Genomic DNA, 22,133 nt, shown 5'->3' with positions numbered 1-22,133 from the left:
TACTGTAGCCGCACCCCATATATCCCCCTTTTCTTTTGTTTTTAAACAGGTCTATTTACATTATCAAAAAACTCTAAACAAATTATTCAGTACAATCAAAACAACAAAACAGACTTCTGGCTATTAGCAATGTTAACACAGCAGCTAGAGGGAACAAAACTCTGGCTAATAATAAAGCAATACCAATGCAAAACCAAATTTCAAGCATGTTTACGTTTTCCAGGATATCTTACTCAGAGTCCTTAGATTTAGCTCCTCAAGATTTTACAGAAAACTGGCAGTTCACCAACCTTAGCATAGCTTCCACTTGCTTTTCCAAACATCTGCTTGGCCTCAGTCATCATCTTCTTCAGTTCACTCCATGTTGATACCTCGGTCACTTGCGTAGTAGAATGCGGCTGATGCAAAGATGTTGTTGATGCAAAACTAGTCCCCTGGATTAGGCCGTTTGGATGGTTGGCCTTGGCACTGAGTGGGCACCAGTCCCAGTCAAATCAGCCCCGTCCACGAAGGTGAAAGTCTGGTCCCTTCACGGCTTCTTTCTTTAGCCGTTGCTGGATGGAAACAAGCAGCCCTCGGTCCTGCAGAGCTGGAGACCTTCAACTCTGAGTCTGGCATCTCACACAGACCCAAAGTCCCAGGGAATTATCAGGTCACACATGCAAAGACAACCAAAGCCTAGAAACAATGCAACTGCTGCAAGAGCTTACAATCCAGGTCAGAAATAAAAATTACTTCCTTAGACAACATCAACCACAGCCATTTCTTGCTTTACAGTGGCTTAACCAAAACCTAGGAGATTTCTACCTTACTTTGTACCTCCTAATTACTTATTTTCTACCGCTTGCAAAGTTATGGTGTAAACTCATATTCTGCCTATGAAGTTTTCTGAAACTGTATTATTCTTCGGTTGGTTTTTGTTACCTACATACTAGACACGTTAGCCAAGGACAGATGCTATTTTTTCCCTTGTGCCCTCTTCTGTTTCTCAGTTCTCTCTGTTTGAAAGGGAAGAGCATGCAATTTCATTTTGCACACTCACCTTTCCCAGCTCTGTGTTACATGTAGTCTGCTCGGGGGGGGGGGGAGGAGATACAACGTTGTTCTTCAGGCATCTCTTCTGAACGAATCAGCTGACACATTAAACCAGCTAACAGCAAATCCTCGAGTTCTACCAATCAGCCCCTTTCCCTCTTTTCCATCTGAACAATTAGTAAATATATCATTTTTTTTCAATTTTATATAATACATTTTTCAAAGTCAAGTCCTACCCCTCTTTCAACCATACTGCTCCTATGCCCTTCTTATGTATAAGGACACTTCTCTTGGGAAAAACCTGAAAGACCACAGAGACCACAGTGGTTTGTTATCTGTACCCTCATTTCTTTTTGTCTCTTCTTAATCCACTGTCAGTACATCTCCATCATTGTTTTGTGGGACAACTTCTAGTGGGTTCGTGTCGGGTAGGGATGGATGTGGAAGCCAACTGGATATCTTTGTTATGACCAAACTAAACCTTCTGTTTCCCCTCCAGCCTCTAAAAACCTCCTCCTCATTCAGTGTTTACAGCAAGTCCTTAAATAATATTGTTTTTTTCAATGTTGTTTTGTTATAACATTGATGAGATGCCACAGGAACTTAACTCATGTTTGTATCAATTAGCCTATGGTAAAATTCGTTTTATTGCATGTTGTTTTTTTTTCGCTGAAAGGCACAGAACCTATCAATGGCATTGGGTGGCATATATAATTACACATATCTGTACAGACAAATACATATATGTGTGGAAATAATAATAAAATAAATTTATAGATCTCTTAATATGGTCTAATTACATAAATAAATTTCCTAATATTAAAACATCCTTGGTAATTTGGAATAAATTACACTTGGTCATGGTGTATTAATGTTTTTAATATGCTGTTGGATTCTATTTGCTGATTATTTTTTAGGATTCCAAAATCAAGATTCATAAGCGAGATTAGCCCATACTTTTCTTTTTGTTTCTTCTATATTTATCAAGTGTAGGTTCCAATGATAGTTTATTAAAAGAATTAGGTCATTCTTCTCATTATTTCCCCTAGGCTTTGGAATAATTTATGAAGCATATTATTTACCCTCTCTTTGAAAGTTTGATAGATGTTCCATGAGAAACATTTTATGAGTTGGTTCTTTAATACCTTTGAATACTTCTTTTATGGAAATCATTTTGATCTCTACTAGTAACTATTTTTTAAAATTGCATTAAAAATGTATCCATATCTCTTAAGTTTTAAAATATTTTTATTCAGCACTTTCAGCAGTCTCAAATTTGTGTTAATTCACCTGTTTCAATGGTTATTTCCCAATTAATTTTATTTTATATATAAGGCTGGGAAAAGTAGGTTTATAGACATAATAAATATAAGTAACAGAATAATTAAGAAATAATAATACAGGAATAAACTCTGTGTTTCGTGTACTCACAACTGTAACTCTGCTCAGCCCTGTATTGTTTACTTTTATTCTTTGCTTAGGTTGGCTAGTGCTGTTCTATTTTATTACTTTTTATTAAGTCCTAATTTTGATTTATTATTCCTACAAATTATTTTTTTCTACCCAAAGTTGTTAAAGATTTTAACTTTATCATTATTTTCTGAGGGTTTAACACAATGTTAATTGGTCTTGAATTTCATTAGGTGTGTTTGCTACATTTTTTCAAGCAAGCATATTAATTTTCTTCTGTTTATTTCTGATAGTGTTGTGAATTACATGGGTGTGTAAAACATGATAAACCACCCAGAAATTCTTATAATGCACCATGTTTGTATTGTTATGTTTTTCTTATATATTGTTAGATTTGATTATTGATGTTTTGTATAGGATTTTTCACCTCTGTTCGTTAATCAGATTGGTCTTTTCCTTTTCTATAAAATCTGTAAGATTTTTGTATCAATATTATCCTGGCCTCATAAAATGAGCTGGGAAATATTCCTTATTTTTTTCCTTATTTTGAAGAGTTTTGTAATGTTGATGTATTTTCTTCCTTAAATGTTTAGAATAATTCACCTGTTAAGCCATCTGGGCCTGAAGTTTTTTCTGGAAAATTTTAAAAATAACACACCCAACTTTGAGAGTACAAAGAGGACTATTAAGATTTTCCTATTATTTGTGACTATTTTAGTATTATTTTTAAAATAATTTGTTCATTTAATCTAATTGCCAAATTTGTAAGGCATACATTTTTATGTAATACAGAGGTGGGCAAGAGTAGCTTTATAGTTTGTGAGTATGCTAAACACAGAGTTAATGAAGCTATTGTAATAATCATAACCCACATGTATTTTTTTCCATATGAACAACTGTAAACCTACTTTTGTCCATCCCTGTATGTTCTTATTACACTTTTATTGTTTGTAAAATCTTTAGCATTTTCCCCTTTTATTATATACTAGAGGCCCGGTGCACAAAAATTTGTGCACTCGGGGGGGGGGGGGTCCCCCAGCCCGGCCTGTGCCCTCTCGGAGTCTGGGACCCCTCCCGAGAAAACGACCTGCTGGCTTACGCCTGCTCCCGGGTGGCAGAGGGCACGCCCAATCCCTAGGTGCAGCCCCTGGTCAGGCTCAGAGCAGGGCCGATTGGGGAGTTGGGGCGCCGCCTCGTCATGCACAGAGCAAGGCGGATCCAGAGGTTGCGACGCCACCCTCAGTCACGCTCAGGGTAGGGCCGATTGGGGGGTTGGGGCACCGCCCCCTGTCACACTCAAGGCAGGCTCGATGGGGAGGTTGCGGCGCCACCCCCTGTCACGCACAGAGCAGGGCGGATCAGGGGGTTGGGGTGCTTCTCCCTGTCACTCACAGAGCAGGGCCCATCAGGGGGGTTGGGGCTCCGTATCCTGTCACACACAGAGCAGGGCCCATCAGGGGGGTTGGGGCTCCGTACCCTGTCACACACAGAGCAGGGTTGATCAGGCGGTTTGGGAGCTCCCCCCTGTCACTCACAGAGCAGGGCCGATATGGGAGTTGGGGCACCGCCCCCTGTCACACACAGAGCAGGGCGGATCAGGAGGTTGGGGCGCTGCACCCTGTCACACTCAAGGCAAGGCCAATGGGGAGGTTATGGCTCTCCCCTGTCACACACAGAGCAAGGCCCGTGGAGGCGGGTTGGGGCGCCACCCTCTATCACCCAAAGAGCAGGGCCGATCAGGGGGTTGGGGCGCTGCCACTGTCACACTCAGGGCAGGGCCTATGGGGAGGTTATGGCTCTACCCCGTCACACACAGAGCAGGGCCCGTGGGGGCGGGGGGTTGGGGCGCTGCCCTCTATCACCCACAGAGCAGGGAGGATAGGGAGGTTGTGGCCCCAACCCCTGTCACACACAGAGCCGCAGGGCGATCAGGGGTTTGGGCGCTGCCCCCTGTCATGCTGATCCTAGTGCCGGGAGGCATATTACCCTTTTACTATATAGGATAGCGGCCTGGTGCATGGGTGGGGGCCGGCTGGTTTGCCCTGAAGGGTGTCCTGGATCAGGGTGGGGGTCCACACTGGGGTGCCTGGCCAGGCTGGCTGAGGGGCTGAGGGCTGTTTTCCAGCTGGCAGGTGACTGAAGCTCCCAACGGCTCCTTTTTTTCTTTTTTTTTTATATTCTGGGCCAGCTTTAGCTCTGAGGCCTCAGCTGATGAAAACATTGATACAATGTTGCGGTCCGGCTGGCTGAAGCCCGGCTGACTGAAAGCCCGTTTCTAGGGTTTTGTTTAGCTTCTATATTTGCAACATAGTTGCTTAGAGTTGCAGCTGAGAGGCCGGCAAGTCAGGCGGGGAACGTTGGAGTCCGCAGTCACTGGAGCAAGCAAGCCTCCCTGTTCCCTTCAGTGCATGGCTGCCGGCCACTATCTTGGCTGACAGGTAATTTGCATAAGGATATGCTGATTAGCCAATGGGAAGGGTAGCAGTCGTATGCTAATTACCATGTTTCTCTTTTATTAGTGTAGATTAGAGGCCCAGTGCACAAAAATTTGCGGTGGAGCGTACTCAGTTTTGCCTGTGCCCTCTCACAGTCTGGGAGTCCTCAGGGGATGTCCTACAGATGTCTGGCCTCCCTCTGCAGGAGGTGACTGGACAGGCAATCAGGGGATGGCGCCGCCCCATCACCCTGCCTTTGCCACCCAGCCTCCCTCTGGGGGAAGCAACCAGATGGGCCTATCAGAGGATGGTGCTGGCCCCCCTATTGCCCCTCCACCATTGCTGCTGGTTGCAGCCCTCCTCCCCCCCTCAAGGCCATTCCCTCCCTCTGCCCCTTGGCATGTGCCTTGGCTGGCCTTGCTCAGCCTGCTCGCTGGTCTCACCCCCTGGCAACTGGTCATTCTGCCATTCAGTTGACTTGCATATTTCCTTTTTTTATATAGGATACTGGTAACTTTTTCTGTCTTTTCTTTTTCTTGCCTAGTCTTTCTAGGAACTTATTAATTTTACTAATCTGGTCAGAGAACAAACTTTTGGCTTTCTTCGTTTTTATTGCCAATTTTTGTGTATTTCATTATTTTCTTCTTTTTCATTTCCTCTAGTTTACTGTTTGAGAGTTGAAGTTCTTTTTTTCAATTTTTTGAAGAAAAAGTTACGCTATTGTTTTTCTAACTTCTTCTTTTCTAACAAATGTATTTAAAGCCATCTTTCACCCTTAAGCACTGCTTTAGTTGTATCTCCAGTTTGTATTTATTATATCTTCATTATCATAGAATTTGAAAGTATTTAATTTTATTTTACTATGATATCTTCTTTGACCCATGGGTTATATAGAAGTCATTGCATAGTTTCAAGCAGTTGTGAATATGTAAGTTATCTTTTTTTTTTTTTTTTTCGTTTTTAGCTTAATTCCACTGGGTGAAAGATCATACTCTAAATAATTTTAATAATTGAAATTTATTGATTTTTGATCCCGCATAAGTCAATCTTGGTAAACATTTAAAGTGTACTTAAAATATTAATTTTATTTTTCCTAGGTGCAATATACTATAAATGTTAAGTGTATTTAGTTGATTGAGTTTATCAGATCTTATGGATTTTTCTGTTGGTTTGCTCTGTCAGCTCAGCCCTGAGAAAGAAGAAAATTCTGCCATTTACCAACAACATGAATGAACTTTGAGGGTATTATGCCTAGTGAGATAAGCCTGACAGAAAATAACAAATACTGTATAATATCACTTATATGTGAAATCTAAAAAGCCAAACTCATAGAAACAGAGAGTAGAATGGTGGTTACCAGGGCCTAAGGGTGGGGGAATTGGGGAGACATTCTTTTTTTTTATTTTTTATTGATTTTTTACAGACAGGAAGGGAGAGAGATAGAGAGTTAGAAACATCGATGAGAGAGAAACATCGATCAGCTGCCTCCTGCACATCTCCTACTGGGGATGTGCCTGCAACCCAGGTACATGCCCTTGACCGGAATCAATCCTGGGACCTTTCAGTCTGCAGGCCAACGCTCTATCCACTGAACCAAACCGGTTTCGGTGGGGAGACATTCTTAAAGGGTACAAACTTGCAACTAGAAGATGAGTAAATTCTGCCATCTAATGCAGAGCATAGTGATTAAAATCCACAACACTGTATTATTTACTTAAAATTTGCTAGAAGACCACAACTTAAATGTTCTCATGCCCTGAAGAAATAATCATTATGTGACCTGATAGGTTTGCTAAAACTAAGGTGGTAATCATATTGCAATAAATAAATGTATAAAACTTGCTCATTGTACAACTTAAACAATGCTATATGTTGATTATCTCTAATAAAAAAAGCCTAATATGCTAATTAGACTATTCGTCCTTCTGGAAGACCTTCCAGATGAAGCCACAGCTGCGGTGGGGGCTGAGTTCCTTGTATTAATTTTGTGCACTGGGCCTCTAGTGTTTCAATAAAAAAGAGAGGAATGGAGTTGGCAATGCTGTATGTAAAAGCCAAAAGTGTCTGGCATGGCAATCGACATCAGACTGGCCCAACATTCTGGACAATGCAGAATGGGGAGATAGGGTACAAGGCATGATGGTTACTTAAATGTCAGCAGGTGCCAGGCAAGTGAGATGCCTAAGTAAAGTGGGTCAGGGGAAAGTGCCTACTGTGTATATTACATGGGTGTGGGTATATGAGCGGGTGTGCAGTTTGTGTGTGTGTGGGGGGGCTGTGTGTGTGTGTGTGTGTGTGTGTGTGTGTGTAGGGGGCACAATAATGAGCTGTGACTCTTCAAAAGGAGGCAGCTGGTATTCATCTCCAGAACAGATTTGTTTTGTGGGTCTAATGTTGCCTGATGTCCTAATCTTTCCAGAGAAGCCAGAAAACAATACATTTATATAAAATATTATGAGTGACCAAAGTTGGCTCAAAATGTTAACCACACGAAACAATGCCTGGGTACCAGAGTTGGGTTGTGGACTTCAGGCTCAGGAAGAAGAGATGTTTGGAAGGAATGGGGGCATGAAGAAGTGCAAACAGACATCATTAAAGATGCTTGAAGGTTTTATTTAAGTATGTCTTTGATATATTGAAAGATGAGCATTTTTATGACAAAAGTTTCAAGAAGAATGTTTTCTTTCCAGTTCCACCACTGTGGCCACCAGCCCAAACCTTATTTTAACGCGCCGATGCTGTGATTGGAATAATTTACATGTACAAATTATATCATAGAAAAACAATTTCATTGCTAACTATAAGCAGGTTAGGGTACTTCATCCAAAACAAGAAGAAAATAAGATTTTGCACTTTTATATTTTAAAGCTGATATTTTAGCAATAGTTTGATAATGGTTTATTCCATTTACACTCTTTTGGCAACACAGCCTTAAAAGACAATCTATTCATTGGCATGCAAAGCATCATGGCTTCAGAATACACCTCTTAAATTTACAGAACTTAGAATTTCAAACATCCCATGTGGCTGGAAGTTGACGTTATGAAGATGATCTTGAGTAGTGACATACTTACTTCCTAAAGATAAAAGAAAAAGACAGTCATATAACAGAGCTATCAAACTCAGATGATGCTGGTAAATTATCCAGGAAATATTTTAAAGATTTATTTGGGTAAAAGTTATTTATTGATCATTTTGTCTTATGAATCCCATAGTCTTTTTAACTTTTCAAATATTTGCACTCAAAGATGACATCCTAAAGTTCCCCGGTCAAGGAATATAAAGTGTATAAATAGTTATAAAAAGCCATTATAACCCACCAAGATAAGTGGTTACTTTTGGTGTTTAGATTTTTATTATTATCCTTATTACATTAAGTATATAATACCAAATTTATTTGTGCTAAAAATTCAAAATACATAGCAATATAGAATGTCACATTATCACGTGAATGCTGTATATTTCCATGTTTCATTCTTATCTGTGTTCCTAGTGCCCTGTCCCTTAATTGACACTCCGGAAATATTTTTGGAGTAAGTGGGTGAATGAGTAAATGTGTAATTATCTAAAACAAATATAATGATGTATTCTTAAATGAGTCATACTTTTGCTTATCTACCAAGAGAGCAAAGACTCCCCTCCTCACACAAGGAACAACCTGTCGCTATTTATGAAAGTTTTGATGGTTCTCAGAATGCACTAAAATGCAATCACCTGTCGGTAATTTTGTTTTGCAGCAGCCAGTTATAAATTCCAGGGTGGCAAGATTCCTGTGTTCATTTCATCAGAGAAAGAGCCATCGGCATGTCTGCGGCGGTCCATATCAGGAAACACTACTAGGGAGCTGAGGACAAGGGGGATAAAAATCGGTATTTGGTTAAATGCTTTATATACAGGCTTTCTCATTGCGTATCACTGGTAACGTGTGCGGGTCACTGAGAAAACAGGATGTCATATTTACAGGGGGCCGACTGTGGGAACCTGCATGAACTGGTGCGTGTCAGAATGGACAATCTGGAGGTAGTGAAGAGCAGAGCAGGACGGGAAACCCAGCCTGTAAAACTTCATGCCTTCTGCAGTGGTCCAGCTGCTCCAGAGATTTTATATATTAGCAACACAGAAGTTATTATTGAGACTATTAGTCAGTTTAAAATTCAGAAAAATGTAAAACTAGTGGTTATCAGAACAGCCTTGCAGTATTAAGGGATTAAACTTTATATTAGATTTTCTGTCTTTATTAGTTTAATTGGCAGCATTTTGGCACCCCTTTAAAATATCATAAAATATCCTCAAGTATAAGCAACTATTTTACCACTGATTTTGTAAATTGGGTCATCAATGTTTAAAAAAGCAGTGACAATATCAGGTTATTAGCTAAATAGTAATACAATCCCTTTTGTCTTAAGATTTCTCCAAGTCTCAGTAAGCTTGCTTTAAATTTCACAAAAAAATGAGTTGAACATGAATTTCCCGCTTCTCATAATTCAAATGTCAATCAAAATGGTCAAGAGAAAATGAGACGGTCCAGGGGTCTGTTTGGTTGTGGTAAGATCCAAGAAGGTACCTAACGGGCTTAGTCTCATTTTCAGCTGTGAAACTTTAATGGCTATTTATAGGACAGTCCCATCAAAAATGGGGATGTTGTTAAATATATGGATGTTTGCACTCAAAATATTTATATTTTGAGTGTCATTTCATTAAACATCTTAAGTTTAATACCTTTCAGTCTTTATCAGTTTATTAGCTAAACATTAACACAAATATATGTTGATCCTATATGTAAATACTTAAAGTCAAACTTTAATTTTTCAGCATTATTTCTTTTTTCCTCATCCCTAGTTTTTCTAGTTTAAGCTTATCATCCTGATGTATTTCTCAATAGCACCCTCTTCTCAAACGTGTCTTGGATTGACAAATGAATAGCCTCATTATAACACAACTCTAATGTGGGATAAAAATACCACCTGTCTGACTCTATCATTAATACTTGCTACTACAGATAAAACATTAAACTCTTGTAGATTGTCTCCCACCAATAGGACTTATTTCCTTACTTTGCGAGACTATACTAATTGCTTCTATAACTCAAGTCAATAAATGGATAACTGTAGTGTAAGTTTTCAACATCATGCAAAAATAAAAAATAAAGTTAAATAAGAGTGTACAGACTTAACTCTTGCCTTCCTAGGCCTTTCACTAGCCAAGCAATGAATTCCTTGGCAGCTTGGCCTTCCAAATAAGAACTTAAATTGCTGGTAAAGGTCCCTTCAGTGTGTCTCTCAAATTCATCATGACGTTTGGCAATGCCATTCCTGATAGAAATGTGAACAGTATATTGAAGATCTGACTCTTTAGCAATATGGTTCTCACCTGGAAGTAGTGGCAGCTTGGGGTTGAAGAGACTGAGGGAGATTTAGGAGATGAGGGTAGTTAGGAGACTCGTCCTGAAACTACATGAAGTATCTGAACGGACGGTTGATGGGCGAGAGATAATAGCAGTTAAGGGGAGCATTGGCCCACTCAGCACACCCATTTCCACCTCTTCTGCTTATCCCTGCCATTGATTGTTACTGTTGCATTTACTTCTGCCTCAGTGTATGTGGACTCTCCAATATGTTATGCAGCTTGCAGACAAGGCAGCTGTTTGTTAATACTTATGGGATCAGACATAGTTAAGTGAGTCAAGGGAAAGCTAGGGACCATCTCAAAATGTCATCAAAAGAACCACGTGATAATGGATGAAAGGAAACATGTGATGGGACAGCAGTGAGGAAAGCTAAGATGCTGACTCCACATCATCCTCAAATGTGATCTGTGTAGGTGGTTGACCAGCTGCCCTCCCGCATCTATTACCCTGGAAGGTCTCATCTTAAACACACAACAGAAACCGCCTGAGAGTGAGGATTATTTTACATTATATTACCAAATTGTAGCATTCCCTTTCCAGAAATGAGGATAATTGTTTTCTTTTTTTCCAAATTTCTCTTATTTCACCAATGGCCATGTCTGTAGTCACTAACAGGGACTTCTCCCAGTGTCTGCTCTGACCATGACCACCATCTTTCCTGTCATGCCCTCCACTTGAACAACTTTTGGTATACCACTCTGTCTCTCCAATTTTTCCAGCTGACCCATATTCATTAATTCTCTCTCTCTCTCCTCTCTCTCTCTCTCTCTCTCTCTCTCTCTCTCTCTCTCTCTCTCTCTTTCCAGGCAAATCTATGTCCTTATCCTGATATTTAGATTTCTTCAGCTACTTTGGATGCACAACTCCCTTCCCTTGTGGGCCACTCTCCAAAGAAATTGTGAAATTCCACCCTCTCGGTGAAACCCTTGTGAAAGATTTCCCCCAGTAGCCTACATGCACTGTAAAACCCAACACTGTCAACGAAAATCCAACATTAAAATGTATGCCTTGCCGAAACCGGTTTGGCTCGGTGGATAGAGCGTCGGCCTGCAGACTGAAAGGTCCCAGGTTCGATTCCGGTCAAGGGCATGTACCTGGGTTGCGGGCACATCCCCAGTGGGAGATGTGCAGGAGGCAGCTGATCGATGTTTCTCTCTCATCGATGTTTCTAACTCTCTATCTCTCTCCTTTCCTCTCTGTAAAAAATCAATAAAATATATTTTTTTAAAAAAATAAATAAAATAAAATAAAATGTATGCCTTACAGAGGGCTTTTGCTCTTATTTGCCTTCTTCTCTCTTTATGTGGTGCAGCCAGGCTATAATTTTAAATGTGTATCTTGGATTGTATTCTACAAGAAAATGACTGCATCTCTTTCCATTCCTTACCACGATTACCTTGGCTAGGGGTTACTTTAAATGTGATTACAGTCATGAGTTTGAACCCTACAAGGGAATGTTGAATTTGCTCTTATCTTTTGGTCAAAAAATAGATTCCTCACAGTTCATGTCTAAAAAGTCAGCTTTCAATTTTAATAGAAAATGGGTAAGAGAGTAAATATTGCTAAGACCACAGTGGGGAAAATGATTTAAAATCTACGTGTCATTACAGGGTGGGTAAGGCATTGTCAGGGTGAGAGGTGGGACTTTCAGAGGCATAATATGCAGGATAGCATCACCAACCTTGAAAACATCAAAGCTGAAAGAGCTTATACGCCCTATTTGATGAGCATAATAACATAATGAAAGTCAGGAGATATTTTAAACATATTTACGTAACACATTTGTGTGCAAATTTGGGGCTAGGTTTAGATGCTCACATTTGGTGCCGCGTCAGCCATGAAAAGAAATCCTCGAGACACTCGGAATTCCCAAACTGGTGAAAATCAGTGATGACCCTTCCTCTCTTTCCACCGAAGGGATACCTCCTTTCCTGGCGCTTCTCTTTATGTATCTGATGCAGATCATTGAGCGAGTCTGTCCGTGGAGCTGGGAACGAGCTGCGAAGAAAGGTGATTGGTGCAACAAAGTCTCTTCTTGAGTGGACTCACTCAAGAAGCACCTTGAAAACACAAGACCACAGGAAATTGAAAGGCAGTTGCCTTGAGCATTTCAGTTGATATGAGGGACACCTTGTTTGCCACGGGAATCTCAGAGTTTTGTTAGAGTTGAATGCACTCTGATTCTAAATCCTGGGAGCAGATTTTTAACTGGCTTCCTCTTTACTGAAATAAGATTAAATAAATAGTTTTTTTAAGTAATTAATGTACTTATGATTCTGCTAGTAATGATAGAAGAGAGCAATGGCTTGACTATTTTAAAAAAGTGAAGGATCTCAAATCATTTGGGCAGCTGATCTGAGTTCTGAATTTTGTTTGCATGTGCCAATATAAAAATGTAGCTCCATTACCTGGTTACATGATAGCTGATGATGAAAGAGAAAGACAATTAAAATTTTAAAGAATGCCAAGAAAAATCCCACTTGCTAATTTTAAACTGTGTGGTGGACAGTCCACATGCCAGTAATCAACAGTTGTTTGCCATGGCAAATATGGAGAAATATTCAATAGTATTAATACTCAGAAATAAAATTGAGATACTATTCTGACCTGTCAAAATAGCAAAGACTAAATATGGGGGAAGGTATTATGAAAGGAGTATTTCTGTAAGGCTGAGCGGAGTGTGCATGTGTATGACTTTTTTGGAAAGCAAGCAGGCAAGATATTATAAAATACTTAAACTTATTCAAACCCTTTGACACAGTAATTTTAGAACCAAAAATCTAGCCTCAGGGAAGAGTAAAAAAAATGTAGGGAGAAAAGTTATTTGTAGCATTCTTTGTAGGAAAATGTAAGAACTCAAGTGTTCAATAGAAGAGGAATAGCTAAATAAATATTGTACACTGATGAGATGAAATAGTATGCAGCTATTAAATATCGTACATTTAATAGGTATTTGTAATGCTATACGAAAGAGCTAAGAATACAATGCTAAGATAAAAGGCATAATATGAAGCTGTATAATCATCTGAGATATATGCTATATACAGTACTTACATAACATTTTGTGCATATTTTGTATCATGAGCATGTATGACTTTTACAATTAGTAAAAAACAGTGTTATTTTTAAAAAAGGAACAAAAAAGAAAAAGTTGGTGTGAATAATTAAAATAATCTACTATGCAGTGTGTGAGTAGTGAATGGATAGATAGGATCAGCTGAAGATTTCAACAAGCTATAATTTCCCATGTAACACATTTTCCAACATAACCTACTCCTTTGGTTTTGAAACACCATACTCTGATCTATACTCAAGAAAAAGCTTTATCACAATGATATTTTAAACTTTTTAAAATTGTACTGAGTGTTTACTCTCAGTTACTGAGACCGCTTCACAAATTATAGTTTTCACAGACTGTATTATAACCATCGTGCTATGTTTGTTCAAGTCAAAAAAGGGAATACCTGGACTTCTCCTCTGTGTCCTGTAGGGAACGTTCCCAGCTGCCTTGGACCAGCATCACAAATAATGCAGCCACAAAGTAAATGCTTTTCATGTTTGCTGCCTGTTGGTGCACAGAGAGTGGGAGAGGTTGGGGGAGGGAGAAAGGCAACCATATTTAAACATGTCAGGCTCAATTGATTTAATTATGATAAAGTAAATATTATTAAAAAATTCTACTTTATTTTTAGTATATTTTTAAAAGTAGATTATATTTTCCCCCAGATTTCTTTTTTGGTGGCAAAAAAAAAAAGAATTTAAAAAATGTGTACCACCTTTAAGGTTTTTCATTAATGTAGGACACTTCTGTTAATAATTAGAAGGCTCCTTTTCAGATTTAGAATTAAAAATGTCAATGATAAACATTTAAGATACCCACTGTAGATGATATGCTACATATGGTTAGCCTGAATGTCACCTTATCCATAATGCCACCCCCTTCACTATCAGTCTGGCTTTGAATTAATAGTCTTTCACTTTCAAGCATTTACATTATACTGCATTTCAACCATCTTAAAGCAGCCTTGGGCTACAACTTGGCATACCAGCTCTCGGTTCAGATGTATTATTCATTTATATTTTAAATAGTATAACTTGGTCTCGACTTTGTAATTATAAAGCAGCCAACAGAGGTGAGGTATTTTAGGGTGCTTTGACCTGTTCTAAATTAAAGGGAAAAAATGGTTTTAAAGACAAGCAATTTGCAACAAGAACAAATGCTTCTGGCAACTTGAACAAGTAAGAAACTCAAGAGATCACTGCCATAATGGAAATTAATGCCTGTTTCTGAAGTCTCAGAAGTCCCCAGGTTGTTTCATAATTGGACTTAGTCCAAGATTTGTCATTCACTGCTTGTAACACCCTAGGCCTAGTTGTGGGATACACCTGGTTGCTTGTCCTTGTACCACAAGCAGATGCCCCATGAAGCCACAGGAGGCCAAAGGCATGATGAGGCAGTGTGTAAGGTGGGAACTAAAATGAATTTGGGGCAGAAGATCCCCACAGGGCAAGCTCCTCTATTTTCTGAATAGAAACCTCAAGTCCAGCATTTGTCATGGATTCTCTCTACTACTCAAGTCCCACCATGTTTCTGTGAGATGTGGGGATTTCAATCCAAGTTTGATTATGTTTATCCATAAATAATTTGAATGAGTATTTTTAGCAAATGGCATTTGGTTTGATAAGGATTTTAAAAATATTATCATTTCAAACTATCAATCTTTTCTTTAACATCCTAGCCATATTTACTGTCTAGCTTTGGCACTAAAACATGGAGACTGGAATACCAGCAGTGGTATTTTTTTTCTTTGAAATTTAAGTCTCTTTAGATTAAGTAGTTAGTTAAACAAAGCAACATAATAGTAATTACATATTCTCCCTTCTTCATTCATCAACATGAAATTACTAATTTGGCATTTTGCTATGCTTCGGTTGATCTAGTCGTAAACTTTGAAATGTTGCCATATATGTAGGTAGTGTCTTCTGATTATACATCTCAATTATAAATTCATGCCTTCCGGAATTAAAAAAAATCAAAGATTTATTTTAGAATTACACCACTGTTGCAAAAACAACGAGTCCCAAGTAATTTCTTCTATGCAAAGTCCCTAAAGGTTTTACAAAATCTTCACTATATTCTATATGGAGGGAGATTTAAAGCATGTGCTGTTCTGCTGCTATGGGAGCCATTGGAGGGGGAAACAGTAGTGAATGATCCAAGACTTCTACAGGCAGTGAGTTGAGTTCTACTGAGAGAGAAACTGATTTTTAAAATTTCATTTGTTCATTTTTAAGTTTATAGAATTGTGAAAAACTTTGAGAATAAGTTTAATTGTTTGAATGCCACTACTGAGGAAGCAAATGTTTATATTATTTTAGATTCAAAATCTTATTCAATAATAGAAGAATTTCCAATTACTCCCCTCCACATCCTTCAGATAGCCTAAGGAGAGAATGTGTACTTTTGTAAAAACCACACATTTCCACTCAAATTTAAAGGGAAAATATGGGAACACTAGCATTATCTGTGTAGGAAGTCTTTTAGAAAATTAATCTTAGACATAAGAAAGGTGGCATTATATAATATCTCTAAATGTATTGGTGTTGTAGGTCAAATACATACTTTTTAAAACTGATCAGCTTATTTCTTCTCATAGGTCCTTGGTATGTGTAGGAAAACACACCACTTGATCATTTACTCCATTGAGGATCTTTGTAAACTTATTCTTTGTCCCCAAGGGCTTAAATAGGTATTTTAGAGCATCTGATTTTGTTTCTATATAGATTTACTAACATTATATTTCATATTGTGGGCATTTTAGACATTTTATTTATTCCTATTGCCCCTGAATACATAGTAGACAATTATTAATAGGCGGTTTCTCTCAGCTCCATTCAAACAATTTCCAATAATTGATTAGTTTACTGCACCAAATGTGCTGTCTTATTTACAAACAGCTGATTTCATGGACTTTGAGTTTTTGATAGAGTTATCAGAAATTTGAATATTTGAAAGATGATGTTGATTCTTCTCTTTTAGAAAATGATAAATTTTCACTGGTAAGGAGCAATTGCTATTATAGCCTCTCTAATGGACACATTTCTGCTGATTGTAAAAGGGGCCTTCTGTTCAAAGTGATAGACACATTAATCAAATCTAAGGAAAATATTTATATACTTAAAATGTTACCGTTATTTTAAAAACACAATTCTCATAACAGTTAAGTCTTATATCAAGTTCATTGATTTGAATCTTTGTTTTTCTTTCAACCTCATATCTTTTTAGTGAATTAGTTTTCCGACTCATTTTGCGGCTTCACTGTGTTGACGTTTATGTAAATATATTTTGTATCACTTTTTTCAACTCAATTCTACCCTGTGTATTATTAGTGAAAAGTATAAGATGAAAGAACAACATTAGAATTCTTACTTTATCCCCTTAAAAATACTTAACTATAAACAAATCAGAATAGACAGTCTTACAATCACTCAATAGGAATCTTACCTTCTGATATCAGGCATAGAATAGAGCAGGTGGAGAGAGAGCGAGCCCTCTTTGGAACTGGAGATGAGCTGTGTCCTGAGCTCTGTACTTCTGCACCAAAGCGCACTGCTTTTATATACTCTCTAGCGCTGCTGAGCCCCACAGATATTACGCTGACAATATAAATTTCTCCTCTGTAAGTAATGGGCTTTTGTTACAAACGCTTTTACTCGCCCACTCCCTTCGCTCATCTCATTCTACCCTTGCACTGGGTGGGATCTCAGAGGCCAGGAAACTTTATTTACTCTCATGTTTTTTTTTAATTCCTGAGGAATGGAAAGGACATTTGGGACACTCACCTTTCACTCACCAATCAGGTATGAAAATTGCTGATGAACTCTTGTTGTAATGGACCCCGCGAGTCGAACACAGGACGCTTCAGTCACGGAATCAAATCAAGGAGTCTTCAATTCAAAAGCTAGCAGCTACAAGGGGGCATTAGCTCTCTCCAAATCTCGAAGTCCTGAGTGAGTACAGCAGCAAGCTTATAAAGGCAAAAACCACATCCTGCTAGATGTTGGAATGTGGAACTACCTTGTGAAAGCAGTTTGTACAGAAGCCAAATTGAGCAAAGTTACCTATCTCTAAAGGTTATCTATAGTTTCAGTTCCTGGAGCCACTGAGTCAAGGGAAAGCATTTTTGGGGCTCTGGTTCTCAGGCAAGGACAATAGCCTTTGTAAAACCACAAGGGGGCCGGCAACAAAATGGGGTGATTTATGTGAGTTTCCAGGTCTTATTCTGGAAACAGAGGTCAAAATGGAGTCACTTAGGCTAACTACCCTATTATTTAAACAAGCAAATGTTTACAGAAGCCAGAATATCAGGGTTAAAATTTGAAACAGCAGTTTTTACCCAAGATGGAGGTTACTATGCTTCACTCTGAAGTGAATTTTGATGCTGCGGATGTGAAATTACTTATTTTATGGCTAACCTTTCTGTGAGGATGGCCTCAATTAAGGGTCTTACAAGGCTTTCCATTTTGCTACTTAGTTATGATGAATTTATCTGAATATAATCCTTTCATCTCCCCAAATAAATACATCACTCACTTAAAACATGGTTAGTAATCTTCTCATCCACACTATATGAAATTAATTTTTATTTGGGGGCAATTTTAAAGAATATTCATTCGAACCTAAACTGTTCTATTGCAATAAATAGGAGTCCAGAAGAAGGATAAAGCAAAATGTGGATTAAACATCCAAGATAGGGGATGCTAATAAGACAGGGTTTAGTATTTCTTTTTCCTTCTAATGGATATTTAAAGGCTAATTCTACTGATAAGAGAGCTGGACACTAATTTACAAAAGGACAAGATACAATCATGCTATCATATGTATTTTTTGAGCTTCATCATCTGCCACTTAGGACTTCAATGATCTATAGGATTTAGCAGCTATGAGTCAGATCACTTTAGACAAAGAGAAATATAGGAAGTGACTGGACAGACAGCATGAGGACTGTGTAAGTGTGACTAGATTTTAGTCTGGCTGCTGTCAACATGTTGTGTGACTGTGGTCCAGTCACACAGCGCCCTGTGCCTCAGCTTCTGGAACTGTAAAATGAGAGGGTGGCTTCAACGACCCTTCTAAAATAAAAATCTAATTCTATGTGACAAACCCATCACCACATTTTCTAATTAGGTTTCAATCTTCTAATATCATCAGCAGCGTGATGAACCTGATGACTTATACAGAAGTAAAACACTGATACAACTGGAGGAACATTTCCAATGTACTTAAACTTGTCAGTTGTGGATTGGATCCACTATTGGGTAGAGAACTACTTACATGCCATAGGGATTAATCCTACCTGAAATTGGAAAACCTCAGGAAGGGGTTTCCATGCTGGTGATTTCTGATGATAGAAGGCGGTGCTATTCAAAGCATAGTCTATGGACCGGAATCACCTGCTAGAAATGTAGACTCTGGGCCAAGCCCAGACTTACTGAATAAGAACCTGCATTTTACCAAGATTCCAGGCAATTCATAAGCATATTAAGGTTTGTGAAGCACAGCTGCATAAAACACCATCTCATTTCTCCACCTCCTCCCTGGTGCTTGCTACAGTTTTGACCTGAGGACTGCCTCTTGGCACTGCCAGCAGGGGGGGCAAAAGAGCAGAGAACAGTGACACTCAGGGCCATCTGGATGAACACATAAATGCAGTAATGGCATGAGAGTGTGATTTAGTTTAACATATGATCAAATTGTGCTTCCCTCTTGCCCTGATCCTCATGAGTATATTGGCTACAGTTTATTGTTTGGCATTCAGTTCTACTTTTTGTTACTTGCCCATGTGGGTAGATGTTTCTTTGCCTCTCTCTTTCTGTGTCTCTGTTTTTCTTTTCTTTTCAGGTGCTGCTTGCTTATGGAGCAGTCCTAATGAGGGAGCTCTGCAGATGATGTAAAGATATAAGATATCAAGATATTAAGCCAACACAACATCTGGCATCTCAGTAAATGTCCTCTCCCAATATCTCACGAAAACTTGTCTCTTTCCCCCCACCCCACGTGCTTTCTATTTTAGAAGTGATGATTCCAAATTCTTCCAGGAAATTTCCTCTGGCTTCATCTCCAGCCCATCAACACTGATTCTTGGGGTGCTTCACACCATAATGATAAGCATTCTGAGAAAACAGAAGCATTAAGAACCCCACTATATAGCGCACAGTTCTAGGAAGGGCAAATCAAGCTCTTACGGACATTGCATTATGAGAAATTAAGACAAGCATCAAGTGCATTTTGAATGTATAGATCTTCCAATATTGTCCCAACACCAGCCTCCAATTGCCATCATGGCAGTAATTTATTTAGATGAGAGTCAAGAAAAGTAGTGGCCTTATATTTATGACTAGTGTTAAAAAGCTTTTCTGGAAGTAGGGAAGTTCTGATTGACGTCACCTATAGTTTTCTGATCAGGCTAAAAGGGGGTGCCTGGTGTTCTGAGCCAGTATATGTTTGACCTCAATATGAAAGGTCAATTTAATTTTATAAAGGTAATATAAAACACAATTAATATATGGAATAGACTGCAAAAATTTACACAATATTAGATAAAATAAGGTAATTATTGAAATTTTTTTTTATTATGATGCTTTGGAGCATGGATAGCATCCATGGGCTTATGACCGGTGCCATTGCATGTGGACACATGCTTACAAGGGCTCCATGCTTGGCTTAATGCTGTACTCTTAGTATCTTGAAATTTTAATGATTTGAACAAGGGTTCCATTATGTGATTTTGTACCTGGCCTCCAAATTATGTAGCTGGTCCTGCTTAGTACCTCACCTCACAAAATCGTGGTGTGTGAGGTTTTTTCATGTTTGTTTTCCTTAGCTGTTAAGGATACTTAGGTTGAAATGTTTGAGGATGGTGAAGATCCAGGTATGCAGTGTACTCTGTTGGCAAGAATATGGACAAGATTGATGGGAGTGCAACATGTCACAAATGATTGGAGGCGAAATTTGAAAATAGTATCAAAATTATAAATAACTGTAACCCTTGGTCTACTGATGCTAAAGCGCCATTCTGAAAATTAATCATATATGTATATATAATGGTGTCAGTACACCGTTCTTCATTGCAGTATTGTGGATAATAGTAACAGTTTAGAACCAATCCAAGGGACCATCAATAGTGCAGTGTTTAGTAAAAGAATGAAGAACAACCTCTTTGTTCACCAATATGGGAAGACACCAAGTTATGTTGTTAAGGGAAAATAGGGAGATGCATTATGGATAGATAGTACGCTACCTTTGGTAGGAGGAGATGAAAGGGGCAACTATGTTAACTTACTCATAATTGTATTTAAAAATGACAAGAATGTACAGGAAACTAAGGAAAGTGTTTTCCTGTAGTTTGAAGCAGTGGGTTAGATGGGAACAAGGAGGAAATAATACTCCTCATCATATACTTGTTAAGAGGTTTGGATTTTCTAGGCCATTTAATTTAATTATCAATTTAACCCCCTCCCCAAAAATCTATTTACAACCACTTTGGGAAAAGGTTAAACTTTAAAGCTAAAGGTACAACTACACTTTGATTCATAATTTTAATTTTATCCAAGAAATAAAAACATGTACCCACAAAAAGCCTCATAAAAAATATCCACAACAGAGAAACCAAGATGGCAGCATAGGTAAACACCGGAAATTGCTGCCTCCCACAACAACTTCAAATATACAACTAAAAGACAAAACGGACATCATCCAGAACTACAGGAAGGCTGGCTGAGTGGAAATTCTACAACCAGAAGGAAAAAGAAAAGCACACTGAGACTCAGAGGAGCTGCGGAGGTGGAGTGCAGAGGTACGGAGGTGCATGTGGAAAGGGCTGGCAGCTGAGAACGCGGCTGTCTTTTTAAAATCAGAGGGAGTCACAAGCCCCTGACTGCTCTGAATTCCAGTTCCGGAAAGTCTCTGGGGACCCAGACTCATACAGGGAGAAACTGGACTGTCTGGCAGCGGGCAGAACTCGGAACTCGGGGGTGGCTTTCTCTCAGAGGTGCTTGCAGAGATTACTGGGACACTGAAGCATGGGGCCCCTTAGGGAAGGACTGAGGATCAACCATAGCTGCTTGCTCTACCCTGTTGATTCCCTGAGACCCCGCCCCACCCAAGCTGCAGCAGAGGCTTTTACATATGAATGCCCTGGCCCTTTGCAATCTGAAAATTACCTAACAACTGCAGCTGGGCCAGACAGACCCAGAACTTCCAAGAGAAGGCCCAAGGCCCCATAGCAGCTTGCATTGCTTCACAGCTAGGCCTCATCTGGGCACCTCCAAACCCCAAAGAAGGAAGGGGAATTTGCAGATCTCTTTGTAGCTCCTGCTGGATAGCCTCAGGTAGAGGCTAAATCAGTACTTCCGTAGATCCAAGAGCCAGTGTACCTAGTTGTCAGAGTGGGACCATCAAGATTACAACTCCTCAAATCCATAAGGGACACACTCAGGGGGCAGATTCAGTGAGCAACAAAGCCCCACTGAAGCAAGTCTTGCCCCATGAGGGTGTCTTCAGCACAGAAGTTCTCCCACCATAGACACAGCTGATTCTCCCAGCCAATTGGCCTGGAGGTCAATTCCTCCGGGTGATACCTACAACAATCAAGGCTTAACTACAACAAGACTGTGCACAAAGCCCACAAAGGGGTGCACCAAGAGTGTCCACCTCAGGTAATTGGGAAGGCTGAGCCACTGGGTCCTATAGGACACCTAGCACAGAAAGCCACTCTACCAACACAGGGAAGCATAAAAAATGTGGAACAAAGAAACAGATCACAAATGACAGAAATGGAGGAAAG

At 39.2% G+C, this 22,133-nt stretch overlaps 1 protein-coding gene across 1 annotated transcript; it reads right to left on the bottom strand.

Moving 5' to 3' along the window:
* Positions 1 to 10,029: 10,029 nt before the first annotated feature.
* On the bottom strand, positions 10,030 to 13,843 carry LOC102430225 (glucagon-like). The gene is made up of 3 exons (XM_014459836.1): positions 13,752 to 13,843; positions 12,211 to 12,285; positions 10,030 to 10,282 (listed from the first exon to the last, which is right to left on the bottom strand). The coding sequence occupies exons 1-3, from the start codon at positions 13,841 to 13,843 to the stop codon at positions 10,030 to 10,032; spliced, it is 420 nt and encodes a 139-aa protein (XP_014315322.1).
* Positions 13,844 to 22,133: the final 8,290 nt, after the last annotated feature.

Source organism: Myotis lucifugus, unplaced genomic scaffold (genome assembly GCF_000147115.1).
Source record: "Myotis lucifugus unplaced genomic scaffold, Myoluc2.0 scaffold_116, whole genome shotgun sequence".
In the NCBI taxonomy this organism is placed as follows: domain Eukaryota; kingdom Metazoa; phylum Chordata; class Mammalia; order Chiroptera; family Vespertilionidae; genus Myotis; species Myotis lucifugus.
Note: the sequence above shows the minus strand (reverse complement) of the source record. Positions and strands in the feature narration are given on the sequence as shown.